Source organism: Agelaius tricolor, unplaced genomic scaffold (assembly GCF_023055355.1).
Source record: "Agelaius tricolor isolate 1412-34295 unplaced genomic scaffold, bAgeTri1.0.p SCAF_10, whole genome shotgun sequence".
NCBI classification, from domain to species: Eukaryota; Metazoa; Chordata; class Aves; order Passeriformes; family Icteridae; genus Agelaius; species Agelaius tricolor.
In genome coordinates this window covers 16,581,230-16,601,571 of record NW_027269270.1, presented here as the reverse complement: position 1 = coordinate 16,601,571, position 20,342 = coordinate 16,581,230, and the positions used below count along the sequence as shown (strand labels likewise).

The 20,342-nt window shown below is 36.6% G+C and overlaps 1 protein-coding gene across 4 annotated transcripts in view; it reads left to right on the top strand.

Moving 5' to 3' along the window:
- The window catches only part of UBR3 (ubiquitin protein ligase E3 component n-recognin 3), a 97,466-nt gene that overhangs the window by 74,601 nt on the left and 2,523 nt on the right, over window positions 1-20,342 (top strand). For all 4 annotated transcript variants that reach the window (XM_071434942.1, XM_071434941.1, XM_071434940.1 and 1 more), the window contains 7 exons: window positions 5,906-6,006; window positions 12,161-12,285; window positions 14,795-14,902; window positions 15,454-15,564; window positions 16,386-16,562; window positions 18,181-18,390; window positions 19,667-19,806. In XM_071434942.1, the coding sequence (XP_071291043.1) occupies window positions 5,906-6,006; window positions 12,161-12,285; window positions 14,795-14,902; window positions 15,454-15,564; window positions 16,386-16,562; window positions 18,181-18,390; window positions 19,667-19,806 (972 nt within the window). The remainder of the gene's footprint in view (window positions 1-5,905; window positions 6,007-12,160; window positions 12,286-14,794; window positions 14,903-15,453; window positions 15,565-16,385; window positions 16,563-18,180; window positions 18,391-19,666; window positions 19,807-20,342) is intronic.

The window sequence follows — 20,342 nt, the reverse complement described above, 5'->3', positions numbered from 1 at the left end:
TAACCTGAAAACCTGTTCAGCATGCATTCAAACTGCTTTGAGAGTCTGTTTTCATGTGATTCTGATTGAACCCTGACCTAGATTGAGTAGTGGGATGATGTTAATGAATTTGGTGTATGGTTGGCTGAGTTATAAGCAGCAGAATTAAGATCATGTGGCCAGAATGGCTGTGGGACAGATCATGCACTTCTCATTTTGGCATTTGAGGAGCTTGCTGGCTTTGGAAGCAGCTGTTAATAGAGGGGGCCTGCAGAGCTGATGGAATTCACCGTGCATTGGTCATGTCAAGGCTAAAGGGCAGTATGTTAGATTTCACTGGGCAATATTTTGAATCACTTAGAAATTAATGTTACTGCAGCTCTGTAATGCCTTGCTTTGCAGAAGGGTTTGCATGCTGGAAATGCATTTGAGCAGTTCTTGTGCCTTCTGCACTGGTTTTCAATATTTCATGGTAGACTTGATGATACTGGTTTGGCACAAAGTCCTAAATGGTTTGTAGGAAGCTACAACTGAAATAGCATCCATTTTGCCATGAAATAATTTACTGGTGAGAGGCACAGATGCTTTTGAGCTGGAATATTTTTGCTCACTCTTGGAATGTTTTTCCTTCCTTAGTCTGCAGGCATCAGAACACTACAAAGGAGGCAATTTGAGGACGTGTTTTTCATGTATGAATTGGAGCATAAAATGAGTATCTGTAATTATACTGCAGAAATTTGAAGTGCTAGTTTGACTGGAAGATGGCATTCTTAGGATTGGTGTGCATGATCTGATTGCACACTACTTAAGAGTCACACATCCTTCTGAGAATAGCAGATTTTTTCAGGTACAGGGAAGAGTACTCAGAGCAGTTAGAAGGTGACACACTGCTGAAAACTGAAAAAGCTTAAGAGGATGGTGGAGAAATAATCATTGCAGATTTTAGATGTGAATGGTATTCTGCTGCTTTGAAGTTAACCAAGTCTCCTAAAGCATCAGCCTGACCTGCACATGAGACTTCAAGCAAAGACTTAAAATAGAAAAAAATGTCAGTGAGGGAAAAAGTTCTATATTTTCTGACTGTATTACTGTGATTCCAAACAATTTAACTTTGGGGAAGTCACAGAAGAAAAATATCATCAAGCCAATATGCCATCTTTTTCTATTTAATTTTCACTTTAAATTATTATTTGATTTGAAAGCAGTTTTCCAGAGAAGCTAGTTTATCTTCATTTATTTAAAAGGATGATTTTTAAAATGGAAAGAAAAAAAACCCACTCACAAGCAAAAATCTGTGGAAAACAAGTCCCCATTACATTGTATTCTCATTCTCCTTTAATTATAGCTGTTTTCTTTAAATATACATAAATATTTACAAATAGAACTACTCAGATGTAGAACCCACAATTTTTATCTCCATTTTCTGCAATTCAGCTGTCATTCTTCATAAATAATGCCTTAGATTTCCTGTGTCTGGGAGAACTGATCAAAGTACCTTGTAAAGAGTCTCTCAGAATTCCTTCACTTCCCAAAACCACCAGTTTTGCCCAGTGTCTTCTACAATTGTATTTAGATTTCCTTGTAGCTGAAAATGGCAAATGAAAGGAAAGATAGGGAGAAGCTCAAGTGGCCACAAGCAAGGTTAAGTAGAAATAAGGAAATCTTGAGCAAGCAGATAGCCTATCAAAAAGGGCCTAAATAATGTGAGCTGTTTGGAAGATAAGGGGGGGAAAGGAAGAAGCTGAGTCTGGTGAACTGTGAATGGTTTAGTAGATTATTTCTCCTGTGCAGTTTATGTTGCAAAATTCAATGTACGCTTGGTCCCACAGGCTGTACTTAAGCAAATTGTTCTTCTGGGGCAGATCTGGTTTCAATAGTGATCAAATAAACAATTATTGTGGTGCAAAGGGGGAATAATAGCTTCTGGCAGGGGGCAGGCAAGGAGCAGCTGGAGGCAATAATTACTAAACCCAGATGTGAATTTAATGGACTAGTCCAAACAGGCACAGTTTCAGGAACAACAAACATGAGATGAAAGGATTATACATGTTTTTAAAAATTTATATCTCTACGAAGGCTGAAATTTTTGTGTCTATTTTGACAGACAGAATATATCAGCAAAGAATGGATTGATAAAACATTAAGGATCTTTGCAGTAGAAGCACTTGGGGGGAGGAACTGCATGATAAACTGAAATGCTGGGTTATTTTTTCTGCAGTGTTTCACTGATGTTTCATTCTAAGCTAGGTCACTTCAGAGACTGTTTATGGTGTCATACTGGGGCAACAAACTGCAACTCGGGGATAGGACTGAGCAGCTTGTGTGTAGGAACCTCTTAAGTCACATCTCCATCCCAGAAACTGTTGTGAAATGGGCGAAAAGCCCACAGTTTTTGTGAAGATACTCTGAGACAGGGAGAGTAGGAATGGTGGGATAGCAGGGTTTAGTTAAGGTTTATGTGGGTGGTGGTCTATACATACATGTGCTGCAGTAGGACTTAAGTCTGTGTTCCACACAACAGAAATCCTGCCTGGAACAGCTGGCTCTCAGGACAGATGATGCAGTACCTAGGTTTTCACAGTAGTGCCAGCTTTGGAGTATTTGCTCTTGGCTGTTTCTTCCTTCCTACACTACAGCTCACCATCTTCTTTGGCTGTGCTGATGTTACTTGGGCGGGCTGCATGAACAAAGTCAAGCAACAAATCCATGTTTTAAAAAGCTTAAATTGAATGAGTTTGGGAACGGGTGCCAAGAGACTGCTGGGGGCAGCGTGGTAAAAGAGAACAGGAGATGCCCAGTGTTAGTTCTGTCAGTGAATGTATAATGAGAAACTGACCTGCTGTAAAATCTGCTGTGACACAACGGAGAGCAAATATGAAATTGTGATTATATCCTAAGGTGCAGCCAGAATAAATAGTAGGGTTCTGCTTTCTTGCAGTGAATATCAGAAGCTGTGTATTAGTTTGACCTCTCTGCCATCTGGGATTTGTGTGCTTTGCTTCTTATCCTGCAAATTGTGGAGAAAATATAAGTTTGCCCTAGTTGATGAAGCTTTAGTTTAGGTGTACCTATATCCCTGTGTCTCAAATTTTCTGTGTCAGACAGTTCAAAGAGGTGTGAGGCTCAGAGCTTTGACTTTACTTACTGAATTTCAACCTTTATAATTAGTTGGAGTTAGCGTCAACCAAAAACTTTTAAGTGTCTCTTGTTGAGAGAAGAGGGAATGGGGAGCATAAATATAAGGAACCACCATCAGCAAAATGCTGCTTATTTCAGAGTACAACAGAATTTCCCATTTCTCTGTATCCATTCCCAAAGAAATGACTCCTGCCTAGCAGCTCTCCAGGAGGAGGATCCAGAATACAGAGGCAGAGTTTCTCAGCTGTCAGGGGATAGGCAGCCCTGGTTTTGGCACAGAGAGGTGCAGCCCAATTACCTTGGGCTGGAGGAGAGGTCATTTCCATAGGGAAAGCTGAGGTTTGCATTTTTCATTTTAGGACATGTTCATTTTGCACTGGATAGTTTATTTTCACCACCAACTCCCTTTAAAAAATTGCTTCAGCATACAGCTGTTACACATTTGAATCATATTGTATCACTTTGGTCCTATTTGCTGTTGTACTTGCTTTCTTTTTATTAAGTGCTTCTGTGGCACAAGTTTTTGTAGTCAGATTTATCAAGCTTGCATATTTGCATTAGGGATTAACAGAATGGGCAATTTCCATAAAACACGTTTCTAAACACATTTTGTAATTTCAATTCCATTTTCATAATGTAGAAGTTTCTGAGGCTCTTAACAAATGACAGAGCAATTTTTAAGTGCTTCATGTGCTGCAGTACTTGATGTAAGCAAAAGCAGCTTATCGAAACCCCTGACATTTAATGTAGCTTTGCTTCTCAATTCTTATGAACTGAATAAATTAGGAAAGTAATTCAGTTGGTCCTGCACGTGCAAATGAGTTCCTTTATGTGTGATGTTGAAGCCAATCAATTATGGTATTCTGTTGATGTGTGTGTATATATATATGTATATAATAATTTGGACAGAACTGGTATTTGACCTAGTTGTTACATAACTATTAAACAATATTGATCCCTCTGTTGGAAAGAAGTGTTCAGCTAAATGTGAGCAGAAGGAGTCAGCTTTTTTTATGCTATTCCAAATTAAATTTTTCCCAAGTATATATAAATTAATAATTAAAAATGAGAAGTAATTTAATTTAAGGGATGTCCATGGTTTAAAAGTCATTACACAACGAGGGTTATTTTAAAATCCGGTGTTGTAGATCACAGAGAGTAGAACTAGCTGTACGTAAAAGTAGAATTAGAGAGACATAGTGAAATGAGTATCTTCATGGCCTGTATAATTTTGAAAATGAAGCTTAGCAGTGTGATAGAAATTTTTGCCCCCCTTATCTTTAGAATTCAATATACTGATTTTTAGAATATTTGGGTTTTTATATATATATATGTGTGTATTACAGTGGTTTGAAGCAATAATTTTATTAAATGATTGATTATAGCAAAAAGGTTATAGATGGTGTTTATTCTAGCTGTCTGGGTTCATTAATTCAAAAGGACCAGTTAGGCCATGTTTTCTCTCCCTTCATTTTACAAGATCAGTCAGCCATGTGACCGTAAGTGTTCTTTTAATCCTCCTCTTGTATGACTGCTTCTGAGTGTTAAAATTCATATCAGATGACTCCTGGAAGTGCCTTCTGTAGAGAGATGCCTGAATTTTTCAGGAAATCACTGATTATGTAGTCTTTTTTCAAAAGCAGGATAATGTTTATGGGCCTCAGAGATGATGAACTGGTTGAATCCCCAAAGCTGCTAGAGGACACTGAAGATCCCACGCATGCATCCACATCCCACCTCACGTGGGCAGCCTTCTGCAGTCCATAGAGTGCAGGAGCTCAGTTGGTTCCTCTGCAGCACTGCTGGCCACTGGCAGAGGACTGCTTTGCATGGGAGATTCAGGGTCAGTGGGGCCAGGAGTTCCCAGTGTGACTCCTGCAGTGCAGATCAGCAGCACCACGGGCAGTGCTTGCCAGGGGCAGTAAGAACACACCCAGCTCTTTGCACCTGTGTGTGTTGCAGAAGGGCAAGGCTCACGGGGAGGGTGTGTATCATATTTTATCTCAAGCTGCCCCTGCTTGAGATCTCCATCACGCCCCATATCAGTTAAAACTGGCAACAATGATTTTTTTTTTGGCCATTTGACCTGAAGAATACTGTTGGTTGGAATTTTGTTGAATATTGCTACACAAAGCTAGAAACTATCCTATCTGCAAGCATTTTTTGTTTTTAGTGTAGGAAAACAAGATGATGTTACATCAGTAAATCTGGATGGTTGAACAGTTTGTATTATCTCTGTGCTTATTTGCTTCCTTCTAGACATCCAGGGAGTTTAATAAAGACTGTGTGTAAGATTGCATAATCCCACCTGTCATGGCTGCTTGAGCCTTCATTTCTTCACGTGAAAGAAAGCAGTAGCTTTTCTAAGGTCTCTGTTTTGCAATAGGAGCATTCCCTGTAACTTTAAATGTATTTTGAGGATTCCTTATTGTTACAGCCTGGTTACATGTATATGTGTGAAATGCCATGCTTTGGAAACCAATTCAACTGTTTGAATATTCCTTGACTCTCTACATAGACATAAGGAGTTCAGGCAGTTTTGAATGTTTTAAAACATTTCAACACAATCAGGTACCCAAATGCTAATTTCCTCTTGAGTTATTATATGAGTAACATTAAATTTTTGAATTGAGATCCATTTTATAATTGAGATCACCTAGCAAATTGTCGGGTATTAGGCATCTATAAGCTTGATATCAAATGTAATATTATTTCAAATAAATACAAAATAAAGTAAGAACATGGGTTTATAGTATCAGTTGTGATTTTCTTTTGGTTTTATTTCCAGGCTGGTAAGTGAAGAACTGCCAGAAGTTCCTGTGCTTTACAGAGATGTCTCATCCCTTTTACTTATCCAGATTTTAACCATGCCTCAGCCATTGCACAGAGGTATGTTACAAAAATATGTATATTTAAATTATTATGTAGATGAGGCTGCTTTCATGATGGTTTGCAGGATGGTAAATCACAGCTGATCTACTCTGTATTCTAAAATAATGTTTCTGCCTTATCTACAAAAGGTGGCATTGAACAGAAGTTTTTGTTCTGAGTTGACAGGTTTATCTGTGTTCCCTGTCTTTTTACCTTATCAGTCAACTATTCATTAAAGATACAAGAGCTGAGCAGAAACTATTAAGTATTTCTACTGAAAGAAAAGTGTCCTTTGTTTGACCTTCATCTTTTGCTTGGAGGGACAGCTCAATACTTCAAGTTCAACTGAGTGCCTAAGGGCTAAAAATTTGAAAGACTGTAATTTAATTTGAATTTCAGAGTTTAAATTGCAGCAATTTTATGTAAGAGTTCATATATGAAGATAATAATTGCTGTAATGCAGCGATTTCAATAGAGACAGCATACAGTGTAATTATGAATAAATATTAAAGAGATATTAAAAAATTAAATATTTCATTACTAAAATCAGAACTGTCTTAAAACCTAAGTTTCTTTTTCTGTGTAAAAGGACCAGCTGAACCTGGTTCCTCTTGCTAATAGGTAATGTATGCTCCAGAATAGGGGTTCAGACCCTCTGGTCTCTGGCTTGTTTATTTGTAATTGTACCTTTATTTGAAAATGAGGACAAACAAAGTAAATATCACTTTACTGTTTCATATCTCCCATGGGATCTGTGTGGCAGTTTTGATATCTGCTGAGTTTTGGTAGGTTTTGAATAGGTAACTTTAGGAATTGTTCTGCTCTTGATGCTTACACCTTAGCAGAAACTGTTTCCCTGTAAGAGGTGTTCAGTCCTTGGTATTGAATGTTTAAATTCAACTAAAGTGACTCTGTATGTATCCATTAACATTGTGGGTTTGTTTTTTTCAATTCAATACACTTAAAATTATAGAATCATTTAGGTAGGAAAAGACCTTTAGTATCACCATATACAATTGTTAAGTGCATGCTTATGGATTAAGTATATCCAAAAGATTATTAGAATATGAAAATACTAAAAGAATAAAATGTTTTGCATAGGAAGACTATTGTCAAAAATGTCCTGTTTTTTAACAACAATTTAACTCTATTGGAAAGACTCAATCAAACTAGTATAAAAACAGCAAATAAAAGTTTAATGAGACTAACATCTGAAATTCACGGAAGGAAGTGTTGAAGATAAAGTACAAACCAGTGGTGTCTTTGTAGTCAATATCCAAGCATTGAATACCACCATTTAAGAAAGTATATTTTATCCTAGAAAAGACAACATTCAATTAATAGTAATGCATTCTGTGGAGAATTCTGTGAAGTGCCTCATATCAGCAGCATGTGTTGTCTTTGCTTTTAGGTTTACTGTAGGTTGCAGTTGAGAAGGAAATGGCAAGTGGCAGATAGAAAATAAATGTGTCTCTTTCAAATCTGTGAAGCATTAAATTGGAAATAAATTGCCTTTTATCTTCCTAATTTTTGTTTCATCAAAATGGTTAAGCAGAATGAAAAGAAAGTCTTTCATAATTCTTTGTTTGGAGGTGTGGAGCGGTGTTCACAAAAATAAGCCATAACAAATTTGTTTAGTACTTTTACAATGGGTTTGTAGGTCACAGAGTCAAATTCAATATCATTAATTCTTTGTAGAGGGCTGAGGTATAACTAAGGTAAAGTGGCTTGTGAAATGTCTCATGGTAAGCACAAGGTCAGCAATAGGGGTGAACAAAATCTCTGTTTGACCCTACTGCTTCTGAATTGTCTGTGCTGCCTTGCCCTTGCCATGCGGGAGCTGTGGACTTGGCTGTGCACTGGGATACACACAGGAGGCTGATGCCTGAGTGTGTTGACAGATATTTCCAGTAAATTCCTTTAACAATAGACTTAAGTGAGCATTGTGTCCTTAATCAAATATGACATTGTTTTTCAAATGTGTATTCAAAAGCCTTTTTGTTTACACCATGTGTTTTTTAAAAATAGAGAGCGCTCTTTAAGGAGGACTCAAAATCTCATCTCTTGCCCTTCAGGTGGCAATTGTATTAACTTCCCTATTAACTGTTAATTTTAAATTCAGACTGGGAATTGCATTAACTTCCCTATTAACTGTTGGATGGGTGTTGGTATCTTTTTCAATCTGACATAGATTAAAGCAATAAAAATGTCATTACTGTTCAGCCTCTTCATTCAGAAGAGAAAATTGATCTGAACCTATCAGAAAGAAAGAAGACTGCTACAGAAAAAACTTAGTGGTAGAGGTCAGAGCATTTACAAGCATTAACCAATTTGCAGAGAAGGGAATGAGACTGATATGTGTCCCTCTGTGTAGTGTAGCAAGCAAATAAATACTGTGAAACCTCTTTATTCTTTTGAGTTTCACACTAGGACATGGGCAGAACTTTTAAAGGCTTCAAATGTTTAGAATTTTGTTTGAAATTTTTGAAACTGTACAGGGCTAAATGCATAATAATCCATGTAGGAGTTTTCTGCTTCAGTTCTCTGGCAGTTGTTGTACAGAGGATGGAGTGTTCATGATGTTTTGAACTGGGACTCCATACAAAATAAAGATTTTGCTTCCAGCTCCTTTCTTACAGAAATAGCAAATGATGGTGTGTGTACAGAAATAGAGAGAGTGGCTTGGTGGTTATCAAAACCTAAATCTGTCTTTGTAAATTGAATTCAATACCCCCCTCCTCCCCACCAGTCCTTTCTGCAGCACAGTTTTTGGATGCTGGAGTCATTTAATTGAAGTTGGATATTTCTTGTTACCATCAATAGTAAAAAGTTTTATTTTCCCACCACCTGACTTGGGACCCTGTGTACAGATTTCTAGGAGTACAGAGTGTAGCTTCTAGTGATTTCAGTTCCTGCATTGCACTGGGTGTAAGGAGCAGCACGCTGCAAGCACTAACACTTTTAAAAATTATTGGATAAGGATATTGACTAAATATATAGTATGGATGTAATCAGCTTGAATACTATCCAGTTTCAGTATGGAAGCTCAAATATTTATCTGTATCTTGGAACTTTAACACACCCTTCATGGATTATCTGAAGTACAGGGCTGTCTCCCTTTGTTCTGAAGTTGTGTTTTCAAAGAAGCATTCAAGCTTTTGATCAAGAAGAATATTTTTCAAAGGTTATTTATACAAAGATCTCCTTCTAAATTTAGTAAAAAGGGCCCTATGTCCTTAATTTTGCATCTGGTTCTCTTTGTAGATTCCTTCTGTCATAGGGTATACCATCTAATTTGATATTGAAAATAAAAGATTTATATTGTTGGTAATATGCTTATTTATCAGCACATTTCTTGCACTAATTTTAAAATTAGAGTTCCTGAAGTGTTTCCTATTTAAACTTAGTTTTTAAGGGTGTTGGTTGATGCATATAATGGGATGAGATGCTTTGAAATTATTTGGTTCCAAAAAGTTTTAAAAATAGGAACATAAGTGCATTTCTCAGTATTATTGAAAAATAAGTACAAAAGTTCTGGATTAGCCTGTTTTGATTAGATTAGCCTAGCTATAGTAATGATACTTTCAGACTGTCAGACTATCAGATTAGGGACAGGAGTCCTAAATGCATTTCAGTGCAGAACTTTGCTCAGTGGCTTACTTCACATAATTGCAAGCTTTAGAATTATTAAATTGAAAAGATGATGTAGCAAAAGCACAGCCTGCCTCAGGGGGCAGCAGGAAAACAGCACACAGCCCCCACAAGCACACTGCAGGAAGTCGAATAAATTTGCTCTTTTCAGTAGACAAGAAAGCAACAGCTTCAGCATTACCTACAGCTGTCAGATATATGGCATTTAAAGAGGTAATATAGTAATGAGGTGATAATTGATGCAGTGACTGATGTTTCAGTATGTTTCCCACGGGCTGTTTCTATGACTATAAAAAAGTCTTGGTGCTCATTATACAACAGGTGGCCTCTGAGGTGCTCCTGAGATATTTTCCTAAGGGGAAAAAAAAAAAAAAAAGATGATGTTTGGGCAGAATTCAGGACTTCTTAAGGGTGACCTAGATGTGGGAGTGTGCAGTTTTTGTCCAATTCTGGATTCTCCAAAAATGTAATTCATAGTAATTTATGAGTCACATACATGTAAGTAAATACAAGAGAATTCATTTAATTGAGACATAACATGGGATAGACATATTTCTGGTGAATGGAACAATTAGTATTAAGGGGGGGGAGTGGGGGACAAAGAGTAATTCTATTTAGCAAAAGTCAGATTTTTTAAAATATGCAAAGACACCCAGTATTGAGCACTGCAATCACCTGTGCAGAGCTACAAGATGTGCAGGCTGTGGCAGGCTGGAGCCTGTTTCCAGCAGTGTGCCTTTGCTGCTCTGCATGCAGGGGGTTCCCTTCGTGCTTTCAGTGGGAAATTGATTTGTATTGCTTGTATCTCCTCTTGAGGGGTTAGAGCTCAGTACCTGAGTTCAGTTCTAGCTATCATTACAAACTCTTAACTCGGGCCAAAGAGGCAATTTTTACACTTCTCTGAATGTGTGTGGTTCCATCTTGTAGATTTCAGTCCCAGAAAATTTCCTGCAAGCTTGCCTGCTGTTATTCCTCAGGGGTAGAATTGCTAAGAAAATGGAGGTTTCAGCAGAGATAAAAAATATGGCCTCAAGATCTAGTGGATCTGGTAAATCCCCCTGTTGGGGAGATGTGAAGAGGAAGGATCATTATAATGCTGCCTGCTCTGGAAGGAGGGGGGGGATGAAGTAAAGGACCATTCATTGTCGTGTTTAACACAAGCTCCATAGGAATATAATACAGAAAAGTGAATTTTAAATTACATAATAAGAAATGATGTTTAAGATGCTTAAATTGTGCTTATAGTTGATACTCATATAAGCTTATACTCAGAGACATTAAAAAGTTTCAAAATCCTTGTCTGCATTGATTTGTAAACACTTGTTACATAGACAAACAATTGTTATTTCAATTATATTAATTATGTACTCAAGTCTTAGCGGTGTATGTTTTATAATCTAGTAGTGGGCTTTGATATTAGATGCAGGAAAGGAGAAGCAAGGTGTTTCATTTTCCTGGCCTCCTCATTTTCACATATGAAACTCATTTAAATCCTTTGGGAAGAAAGAATGAATTTAACCCAGTTTTTGTGAGGTGCTTATGTAAATTGTTTTGCTTGACTTCAAAGCCTGAGATGACTTCTTAAATCCCTCATTTTTGTCTACATTTTTTTAGATATATATTAGTTATGTTTATGCTTAAGGAGTGGTGTAAGTGATGATAGAAACTTCTTTGATCTGCCTAGATTTAAAAACAAACTAGATAATTTGGGACTGGAAATGGAACCTAAAGTAAAAAGATAAAAAAGGACTGCTTCAGTATCTTCATTTCAGCCAATGATCTTTTTTTTCCTGTTTCCATGTTAGGAAATCTTATTTTGCTTCTGTTGCTAGCATCCCCCAAAAAATTTCAAAACCTTTCTCCTGCAGCCTAGCTCTAGGAAATAATAGTCTTTTAAATATTAAAAAAATAATTATAAAGATCTTTGAAGATACAGTAAATGCCAGTCTTGCCTTCTGCCTTCCTTCTGTATGCATGTGAGGTCCAGTAAACAGGTACTCACTCAAGAGTGTTTTGCAGCAAGTGCTTTATGGTGGGATCCATATCTGGAAGGGAAGGGTTAGAAACTGATATACTAGATGTTCTTGTGATGATTTTTTTTTAAATTTGATTCTTCCAATATTTGTATGAGTGTCACCCCTGATGGGAGCCAGAAGAGATGGTAGCCTATGCATTTGCTTACATCTACAGTAATCAGTAGCTTAACTTATGTAACCTTTGGACAAAATATAAATTTGTATTATCACCAGGCCACTAGGATGAAGTCACTGCTAACCAGGATTAAGATGAAAATAAGGAGCAGTGGAAAATTACTTGCCCTGTACTTGTTCCATTCACTATGGCTGCCAAGTCATATCTGAAAGCCAGTAAATATATGTTGTTTTGTATATTTTGAAGAGCTGTTCTTTGTGTAGCACTTGCTTTTCATTTCAGAATTATCATTTCCATAACTAGAGACTCTGTAATCATTATATTTGCTAAAAAGATCAAATGTTTAAAAATTAATTTCTTTGTTTTACAGAACACTTCACCTGCATTATAAAAGTGCTGTTCACTTTATTGTATACTCAAGCCTTGGCAGCACTTTCTGTTAAATGCAGTGCTGAAGATAGGATGGCATGGAAAGAGTCAGGAGCTCTCAAAAAGGTTGGTTCGTTTATTAAAACAGTTATGAAATTCTGCTTAAGTATTTCTAGTATGAATGTAACAGATACTTCTGCTTTGCATGTAATAATTTGCTTCTGTTTCAAAATCCAGTAATTTGCTTTGTAATTTCTGCAGGTTTTTGTACATGATGAGACTTAAAAGTTTCACAATTTGTGCCTCTATAGTTTCAGTCTCTGCATTGTTGCAGTGATTGTAATCAGTAAATGCAGCTTTCCTTCCTGTGAAATTGAAGTTATCCTATATAAGCCATGGGCATTGATCTGATGCATTTCTCTACAGGAAAAGCAGGCAGCCTTGTTGGAGAAAAAACCCTCTTGACTTTTCCAGCTTGCTTGTGCTATTTGTGGCTAGCTATACAAATTTCTCTCACTATGTGGTCGAGAGTGCTCATGTGATGAAGAGACAGAGAAGGAAATTTGCCACCATTGTTTCCTTGACTTTTGGTAGTATTTACAAGTAAAGTGACAGTGCATCTTTCTATTTCAGTTCAGCTGATTGAATGCCAGCTGCCAGCCAAGACAAAGTTCTCTGCACTAGCACCAGCATTCATTTAATCCTTCAGTTAACTTTTTGCTCCACAGATTGCTTTTCCCAGAAGGTCAGAAGAATGCCAATGTGAGACCAAAGGAAAGGATACAAATGTTGGGACCAGGAGAAGAAATGGGTATTACCCCTTTATCAACAGCTGGGCCTTAGATGTAAAATGAAGTAAAGACTGAGAAGCATGACCTGCCTTTTCACGTGTAACTTAAATTTGTCATAGTGGTCAGTCTGAATTCCAAGGTCTTAAGGACAAATTATCTGCTGGCTTGCTACTAGTAGAATTTTTTTTTACATTGGGATCACTGGACAGTACTTCATTTTGTTAGGTCCCTATCCAGCCCTTCTTTCAATATAATATCATTGTCTTAGAAATACAAAGACATTTGCTTGAGGTTGTTGCTAGTGATGGGGTTTTTTTTTCATTGTTTACTCAAGTGATTCTCAAGTGATACATAATTTTGCAGTTTAAAGCACTCAGGATTGGCCAGTGGTAATCACACAGCTCCCTGTTCCTCTCTCCCAGCCCTTTGGCTACCCTTCTCTTCTTCAGCCTGTCCCTCATCCTCCTGCATCACAAGGGAAGCTGGTTTTTAATTTAGAAACCCAAGTTCTTTCCTAAAAGTTTCTTTAAGCCCCCATGGTTAAAAACATATGGTTCAGGTTGGTTTTTTCTGCTCTGCTGGTAAGATTGACATTTTAATCCTGGCATGACTACACAGATGACACCTCCCTAAACTTTTGTCTATGGATAATGCCAAGTGAATCTATTACAGTTTGGTATTCCAGACTTTAAATATGGGCTGAAAACTTTGCTTTATATTTATGTTAAATGATCAAACATCATGAAGAGTTTAATTTCTCAGCAGGGCTGATGGATATTGTACTTTTGAAACCAAATTCACCCTCATTATCTTTGCAAGGTGTGTTACAGTGTCATAGGAAGCACACTGTAAATGCCTGTGGAGTAAACTTCCAGGAATAACATAGGTTATTCCTATGGTTGGTTTTAGCTGCTGAATTAAGTGTGTGTTGCCTTCTGGTTCTTTGACTATAAGCATAAACAGTAAATGTGTGGTCCCAGTATGAAAGGTGAAGACCCCATCTAAAATGGAGAGTGAAAGTTGATGTCAAAATGCACTAAAGAAACCAACTGATGAATTATATACATCACTATGTACTGAAGTATTTGGTTTCTTTAAAGAATCACAGTAATGTTCCACTCCCTTGTTTGTTCTGGTGAGAATATACTAAGGGAACTCAGAATTCATATCCAGTCATCTTTTTCCAGGGTAGAATTTATTCTGACTTGGAAAAATACTTAAGAGAATACTGCCTTCTATTTCTTAAAGCTTTCTGTGTTGCTTTTAAATGTAGTTGCTTTGGCACAAAGCTAAGTGGCTATTTATTCTTTACACTAAATATATTTTCCATCTGTAGTAGACATTGTTCATTCCAAATGCAACTTTGTACTTTCTGATAGATTAATTTTAACTTAAAATACATAGCAAGTGTTTGTCATCCATTCTGGTTGGTATGTTCTCAAAAACTACTTTTTTAAAAAAAAAAATATCTGGTATTAGACTTAAAATTCTTTTGGAACGAGATGTATCTGTGAAGCGATTCTTTCTAGTTTTAAAGTAAACATTTATATACTCACAGAGAAAATGTGAAATGCAAACCTTATACAACAGCTTTCATAAAGCACTCAGTTTAGAACATATGTAATTCAAGTAGCAATTCACATTTCACTCTTGAGCTAAATGCAGTCCCTTTCTGTAAAATTATATATTTGTTTTTTAAATTTTTTTAAGCATTGTGTATCTTTGTAGGTCAAAATTCACATGTTGATCAAAAGGAAATATTCTTCATTGCTGTTGCTATTACAGAAACATTTTCTCCTATTTATAACCAGTTCTTTTTGGATTTCTTTTCTTCTCATTTGCAGAATACATCCAGTGGAGAAAAATCTTGGGAAGTATTGCTGGGTCATGTGATTAGTGAACTGTCTAAGGGGAAGATATATGAAGAAGAAGAGACTGAAGAATTAGCAGTGGTACTGGCAAATTTCTGGAAAATTTATCCAGCATGTCCCCTTGAAGTTTTTTTGCCTCGTTGTTATAATGATTTTTCTCTGATCTTGCTAAAGACTTGCAGTGCAGCTCTTTATTTTCTAGATCAAAGCATAACCCTTGGGGACAGTTTGCCTTTGCAAATGCCTCTGCTTCTTTTAATAATATCACATGTGGTCAGTGCCACATTGAGAAAGTTATTGACAAATACTTCTTATAATTACAGGTTTTAATCATATATATATATATATTTATACTTATATATATGTATATTTATATGGGTTTTAATCATAAGTTCGAAAGACCTTTCAGAAACTTGAAGAAGTGAATATTTAAGTAGAAAACCCATTTGTCGAGGGGGAAGAAAACCTATAGAGGTATTTCAGATTATTAGTGAAATGCTGCCTTCGGAATGTATGTTTGATGCAGTCATTTATTTAATATGCTTTAAAAAATACTTGGTTCATATTGGACTTTCCATACTTAGAGGATAATTTACTGGGACAGAATTTAGTAATAACTTGCTCCTGTCTAGGTAACTCCGGATTCTGTTGAGTGCTATCTGCAGCAGTTCTGCCTGCCTTTCCTCAGGATCACAAGCCTTCTTCAACACCATCTCTTTGGAGGGGATTTGCCTAGTTGTCAGGTACAGAATGAGAGGGGCACACTCAAACGTTTCCATATAAAAGCTAGAGATGAAAAATTAAACTTGAAGGAGTCTCTTTTTCAAGGTATACATTTTCTATCCTAAGATTTTTAAAAAATCATATAGCACTGCAGCTTTCAGAAAAATGGTATTATATTCTTAAACTTCAGCAAAGTCATGCTTATTTAATTAGGTCATAGGTGATTGTCTCGTAAAATACCAAGATACTTTTAAAGCTTGTCCAGCATTTGCAGAGATGGTGTAATTCCACACACAATGGAATTCAGTACTGATTTTCTTAATGCCTGTTAATACTTCATTCTCAGAGATATTGCATCAGCAGACAATTATGTTTAAGTTCCATGACTAATTTAAGTAGAGTTTAGGGAGTAGAGCAGGTCAGCTCCCTCTTTTCCTTGCCTCAACATCATCTCCTTTGTAAAACAGCTGTTAGCTATTTTGGGGTGCTGAACAGAAAAAAAAGTTATTGTGGAGTTTGGGGCTTTTTTGTTTTGTTTCTGTTTCTTGGATTTGTGGTTTTTATGAGGGAGTTGTGTTTTGTTTGTGGGGTTTGGTTTGGGTTGAGGTTATCAATTTGGTTGGTTGGTTTTGGGTTTTTTTTTTAATGATAATTTTTTTGTTTCAAGAGTCCAGTTTGAAGTTATCTGGTGAAATTGAAGCTTCCTATGTCACTAAGCATGACTATTTGCATCTTAGTACTGGAATACTTTTTAATTGAAATAGCTATATTTTTAATAAACTATGTACAAATTAAGAGTCTAGGTATTAATCTAAACCTCTCTGATTTCATGCCTAAAAAGGAAGATGAAGAATTCACCGTTCTTGCAAGCTGCCTGGGTCTGTTACCATCTTTTCAGTCAGCTCATCAGTTCACCAGTGCCTCTTGTCTTGATTGGCCAGTGCCAGCATTTGACATGATATCACAGTGGTGCTCAGAACTGGCTTCATTTGCAGGTAGACATCCTGATCAAGTAAAGGTATGTAGCAAAGTTATTTTTTCCAAAATAGTCATGATATGGAAGCAGCTGTTTATTGCTTGATGCGTTATGCACATACATTCTCCAATCCTTAGCCAAGTGTAACCTTGTAACCTGTAAGTGAGAGAGAAATTGCAATGGGAAATATTGGTAAGTGGATGTGGGTTGAATTGGCTAAAAACAGGAATAAAAGAAGACCTATGTGGTTTTTATGATTGCTGGAGACAGAATATAGAAACACTACCCTTAGGTGATACTAAGTGTGCACCTGTCTTCTGCACCTGTAGCCAATAAAGGGCAGGTAATAGAAACTTTAAGAAAATAGCTATCAGAACTTTTCCTTGCCTGTTTTAAATTATTGTAAAACATTGCATCTTCAGTTGCAAAACTGAAAAAAATGAAAAGGTTAAAATCTGTTTAGTAGTTACTGATGAATGATGGTACCCTTCATTTTCTCTGAAGGTTAAAGAAATAATACCAAGACTTGAGTTAGTGCAACTGAAATAATCAGTTTTGAAATGGAAATGTTTCAACATGAGTGCATTGTTTTGATGACAAAGCTGCATCTCAACAATTCAAGTCCCCCTCTCCTAAATCTGTGGTGTCAGGGGAAAGCCAGATGCGTTCCTCACTCTGCAACATGATTGTTCCTGTGAAAATTTGAATACCCAGATTAATCTCAAAATACAGTTCCTGCTACTCTGCTAGATATTATAGATTGCAGTGAAATTGATAGCATTCTTCCCATGATTGGAGAGTAACCAGGTACAAATGCAGCATTTCTTTTTCTTTTTTTCTTTTTTGCAATTTAGGTTTCAAGGTCATGCACTCTTAAAAAAAATTTTTGGACCTTGCAAAAAAGATCCCATCTGACCACTACGCTCATCAGTTATGAACACAGAAAAAAATTACTATGTTGAAGGAAAACATATTTCTGTTTAAACCCCCCCCAAACAACATAAAATTGGACAGTGTTTTTAAGAGCAAGTGAGAAGAGTTAGGCTTTTCAAAGCAGAATTTAAGACAGGCAGTGCCTGTCTTATCAAAAATTGTGAGTTCTAGTAACTTCTTAATGGTGGGTGTCCAATACAGTTTTGAAAAATGGGCAGATGTCTTCAAATACCATTTACAGAGATAAACTTCAGTTCTGTTTTTGAAAATTTGAGTCTAAATTTTAGCTAGGAGACAGCTTTCATAGTCAGTGCCAGAGTTTGGGAGTAACACCTTGAAACTGCCAAACAAACTTAGTGCAGGGAGTGAGAGTCTTTCTTGTAGGTGACTCTTAATCTTCTTGTTTAAGCTGTGAAGGTTTTTGTACTTGAAATATGTCACATGTAGAAAACATCCCTGGGAAAAGGCTGGTGCCCATTTTGTACCTGTTACAAAGGATGACATGTGACTGCAGTTGGGGAGGGTAATCAGCCAGGAGCAGGTGACTATTACAAGGTGACATTTGACTTCTAGATTTGTGAAATGCAAAAGAAATGAGATATTTTCAAACTGCATGTTTCTTTTATGTGGTATTCTCTTTTTTTTCTTTCTTTCTTTTTTCTTTTTAGAAAATATGAATGCTTTAAAAAATTGACTGAACTGATACATATTCTTACCTTATTTGTAGGCTTTACTTATCCAGGAACCTAAGTGGGACTTGCCACGCCTCCTTCAGTTGCCTGAGAATTACAATACCATTTTTCAGTATTATCACAGAAAAACTTGTTCCGTTTGTACCAAGGTTCCTAAAGATCCTGCTGTTTGCTTAGTTTGTGGTACTTTTGTATGCTTGAAAGGACTGTGCTGTAAACAACAGAGCTACTGTGAATGTGTACTGGTAAGAGAGAGTTAATTCAAATTCTGTAATTGATTCTCACACTCACTGATATTTGTTAACTCCACTGCTTGGTTTCCTTTTCAAAATGTGTTTATATAATCATAGAATAGTTTGGGTTGGATGGAACTCTTGAATGGTCATCTAGTCTTAACCCCCAGTGATACAGTTGAGTGCCTATTTCTGAGGGATAGACCTAGACTGGATTCTGGAGGGCAATTTACTTGCATAGCAACCTATTTCCCCTTTTTGTGAAAGTCTTACTAAGCCACTGTGTGTAATGTTGACACGTGGTTTTGATTCACAACCAGTTGAAATTGGTTTACATTTGGGTTGTTCATATACTATTTTAATTTTCCTCTGGTTTGTTTCCTTGCTTTCCAAGTACATAGAAAATCAGTCTGTGGTTGATTTGAGTATTTTCTGATACCCACCACCTACTAGAGATCTACAGACTGTAACTACATAGGTGCTGATTTAAGGTCTTTGACTTTTTCAGTAGCTAAGTTTTCTAGTCAGTATATACATAAGTTCTTTTGGGAGTCTGAGTTGGATGACATCTATTACTGTTTTTCATACTATGATAAAGTTTTGCTTTGATAGGTTTTTTCTTTACTTCCATTGAACAGTTAGGGGAAGACTGGAACTATATGGACTTCACAAAACTGTGCGAGCAGTTTGTTAGAGAGATATTTACAAATGGGGCATAAAATGTCAGAGATTAATGACATATTCAACAAATCAAGAATTACTTAAAATTTTTTTATTAGATTTGTAGATCCATAGACTAGATCTGTGAGCATGGATAGAGAAAGCAAATGTTTAACAATATAGACTGTTGTAAAAGAGGTAATACTATGTTTTTCTAAATACTTTCTCCTTTTTTTATCTATGGAAAATACTTGGTTATCTATGGAAAATACTTGGTAATCCTATACAGTTTGCTATACAACAACAAATTCAAAATATTGTACATAAAATTTTTGTTTATTTTTTGTAATTCATTTTTTTACATGGTAACAAATATCCTCCCTTGCTGAGTAGGGGAATGTTTTTATATGCAGGTGGTGTTATGGCAGCACAAGACACTAAATTCCAGTTTGGATGGAGAATTTTGGGGCAGGCTATCCTTTGGCAAACTGTCGCTTACTCAATAATGTCTTTTAAATGTTATTTGAAGGAAAACAAAGTATTATTTTTTAAATTTCTTCTGTCACAAAGCTGACAGACATTAACAGAATCTTTGCACTCTTGCCTTTCTACACCCATAACATTACAGCATTCTCAAAACTGTGGAGCTGGGACAGGAATATTCCTTTTGATTAATGCATCTGTAATCATCATCATACGAGGCCATCGTTTCTGCCTTTGGGGTTCTGTTTATCTTGATGCACACGGGGAAGAAGACAGAGATCTAAGGTAATGTTTTCATTACAGCTGTGTTTCATTGTTGGTGCCTCTATGTAGATCAACTTTGTCTTGTAACATACAGATTATAATAGATCTCTACCTTCCTTGTGTGGAAAAATGGAAAATCCCCATTTAGTGCACTTGGACTGACTTTCATTGGTTTGGTTTTTTGAGGATTTTTTGGCCCAGAGGTGGTGGTGTCACGATCATTGAGTTATACCAGGAACCTAGCAGACAGGTTACTATGTTGCCATTCCCAACTATGGTTAATTCTGTGTTGTGTTGGGAAACACTTGTCTCCCAATGTTGTTGTTTGGCCTTTAATCAAACAATGCAGTTGGATTCCAGTGTAGGGACAGGGCATAACTTCCAAGCTGCACATGACTGAGAAAACAAGTGATTGTTTCTGGAGTCTGCTATCCAGTGTAAGGAAGGGAAGTCCCAGTAGTTACCCTACCAGAAGCAAAAATGAAAACCTCTCACCAATAAAAATGCATGTTTACCCTGCAAAAAAGTTATATGAGTTATATGAGTATTGTGTTGAT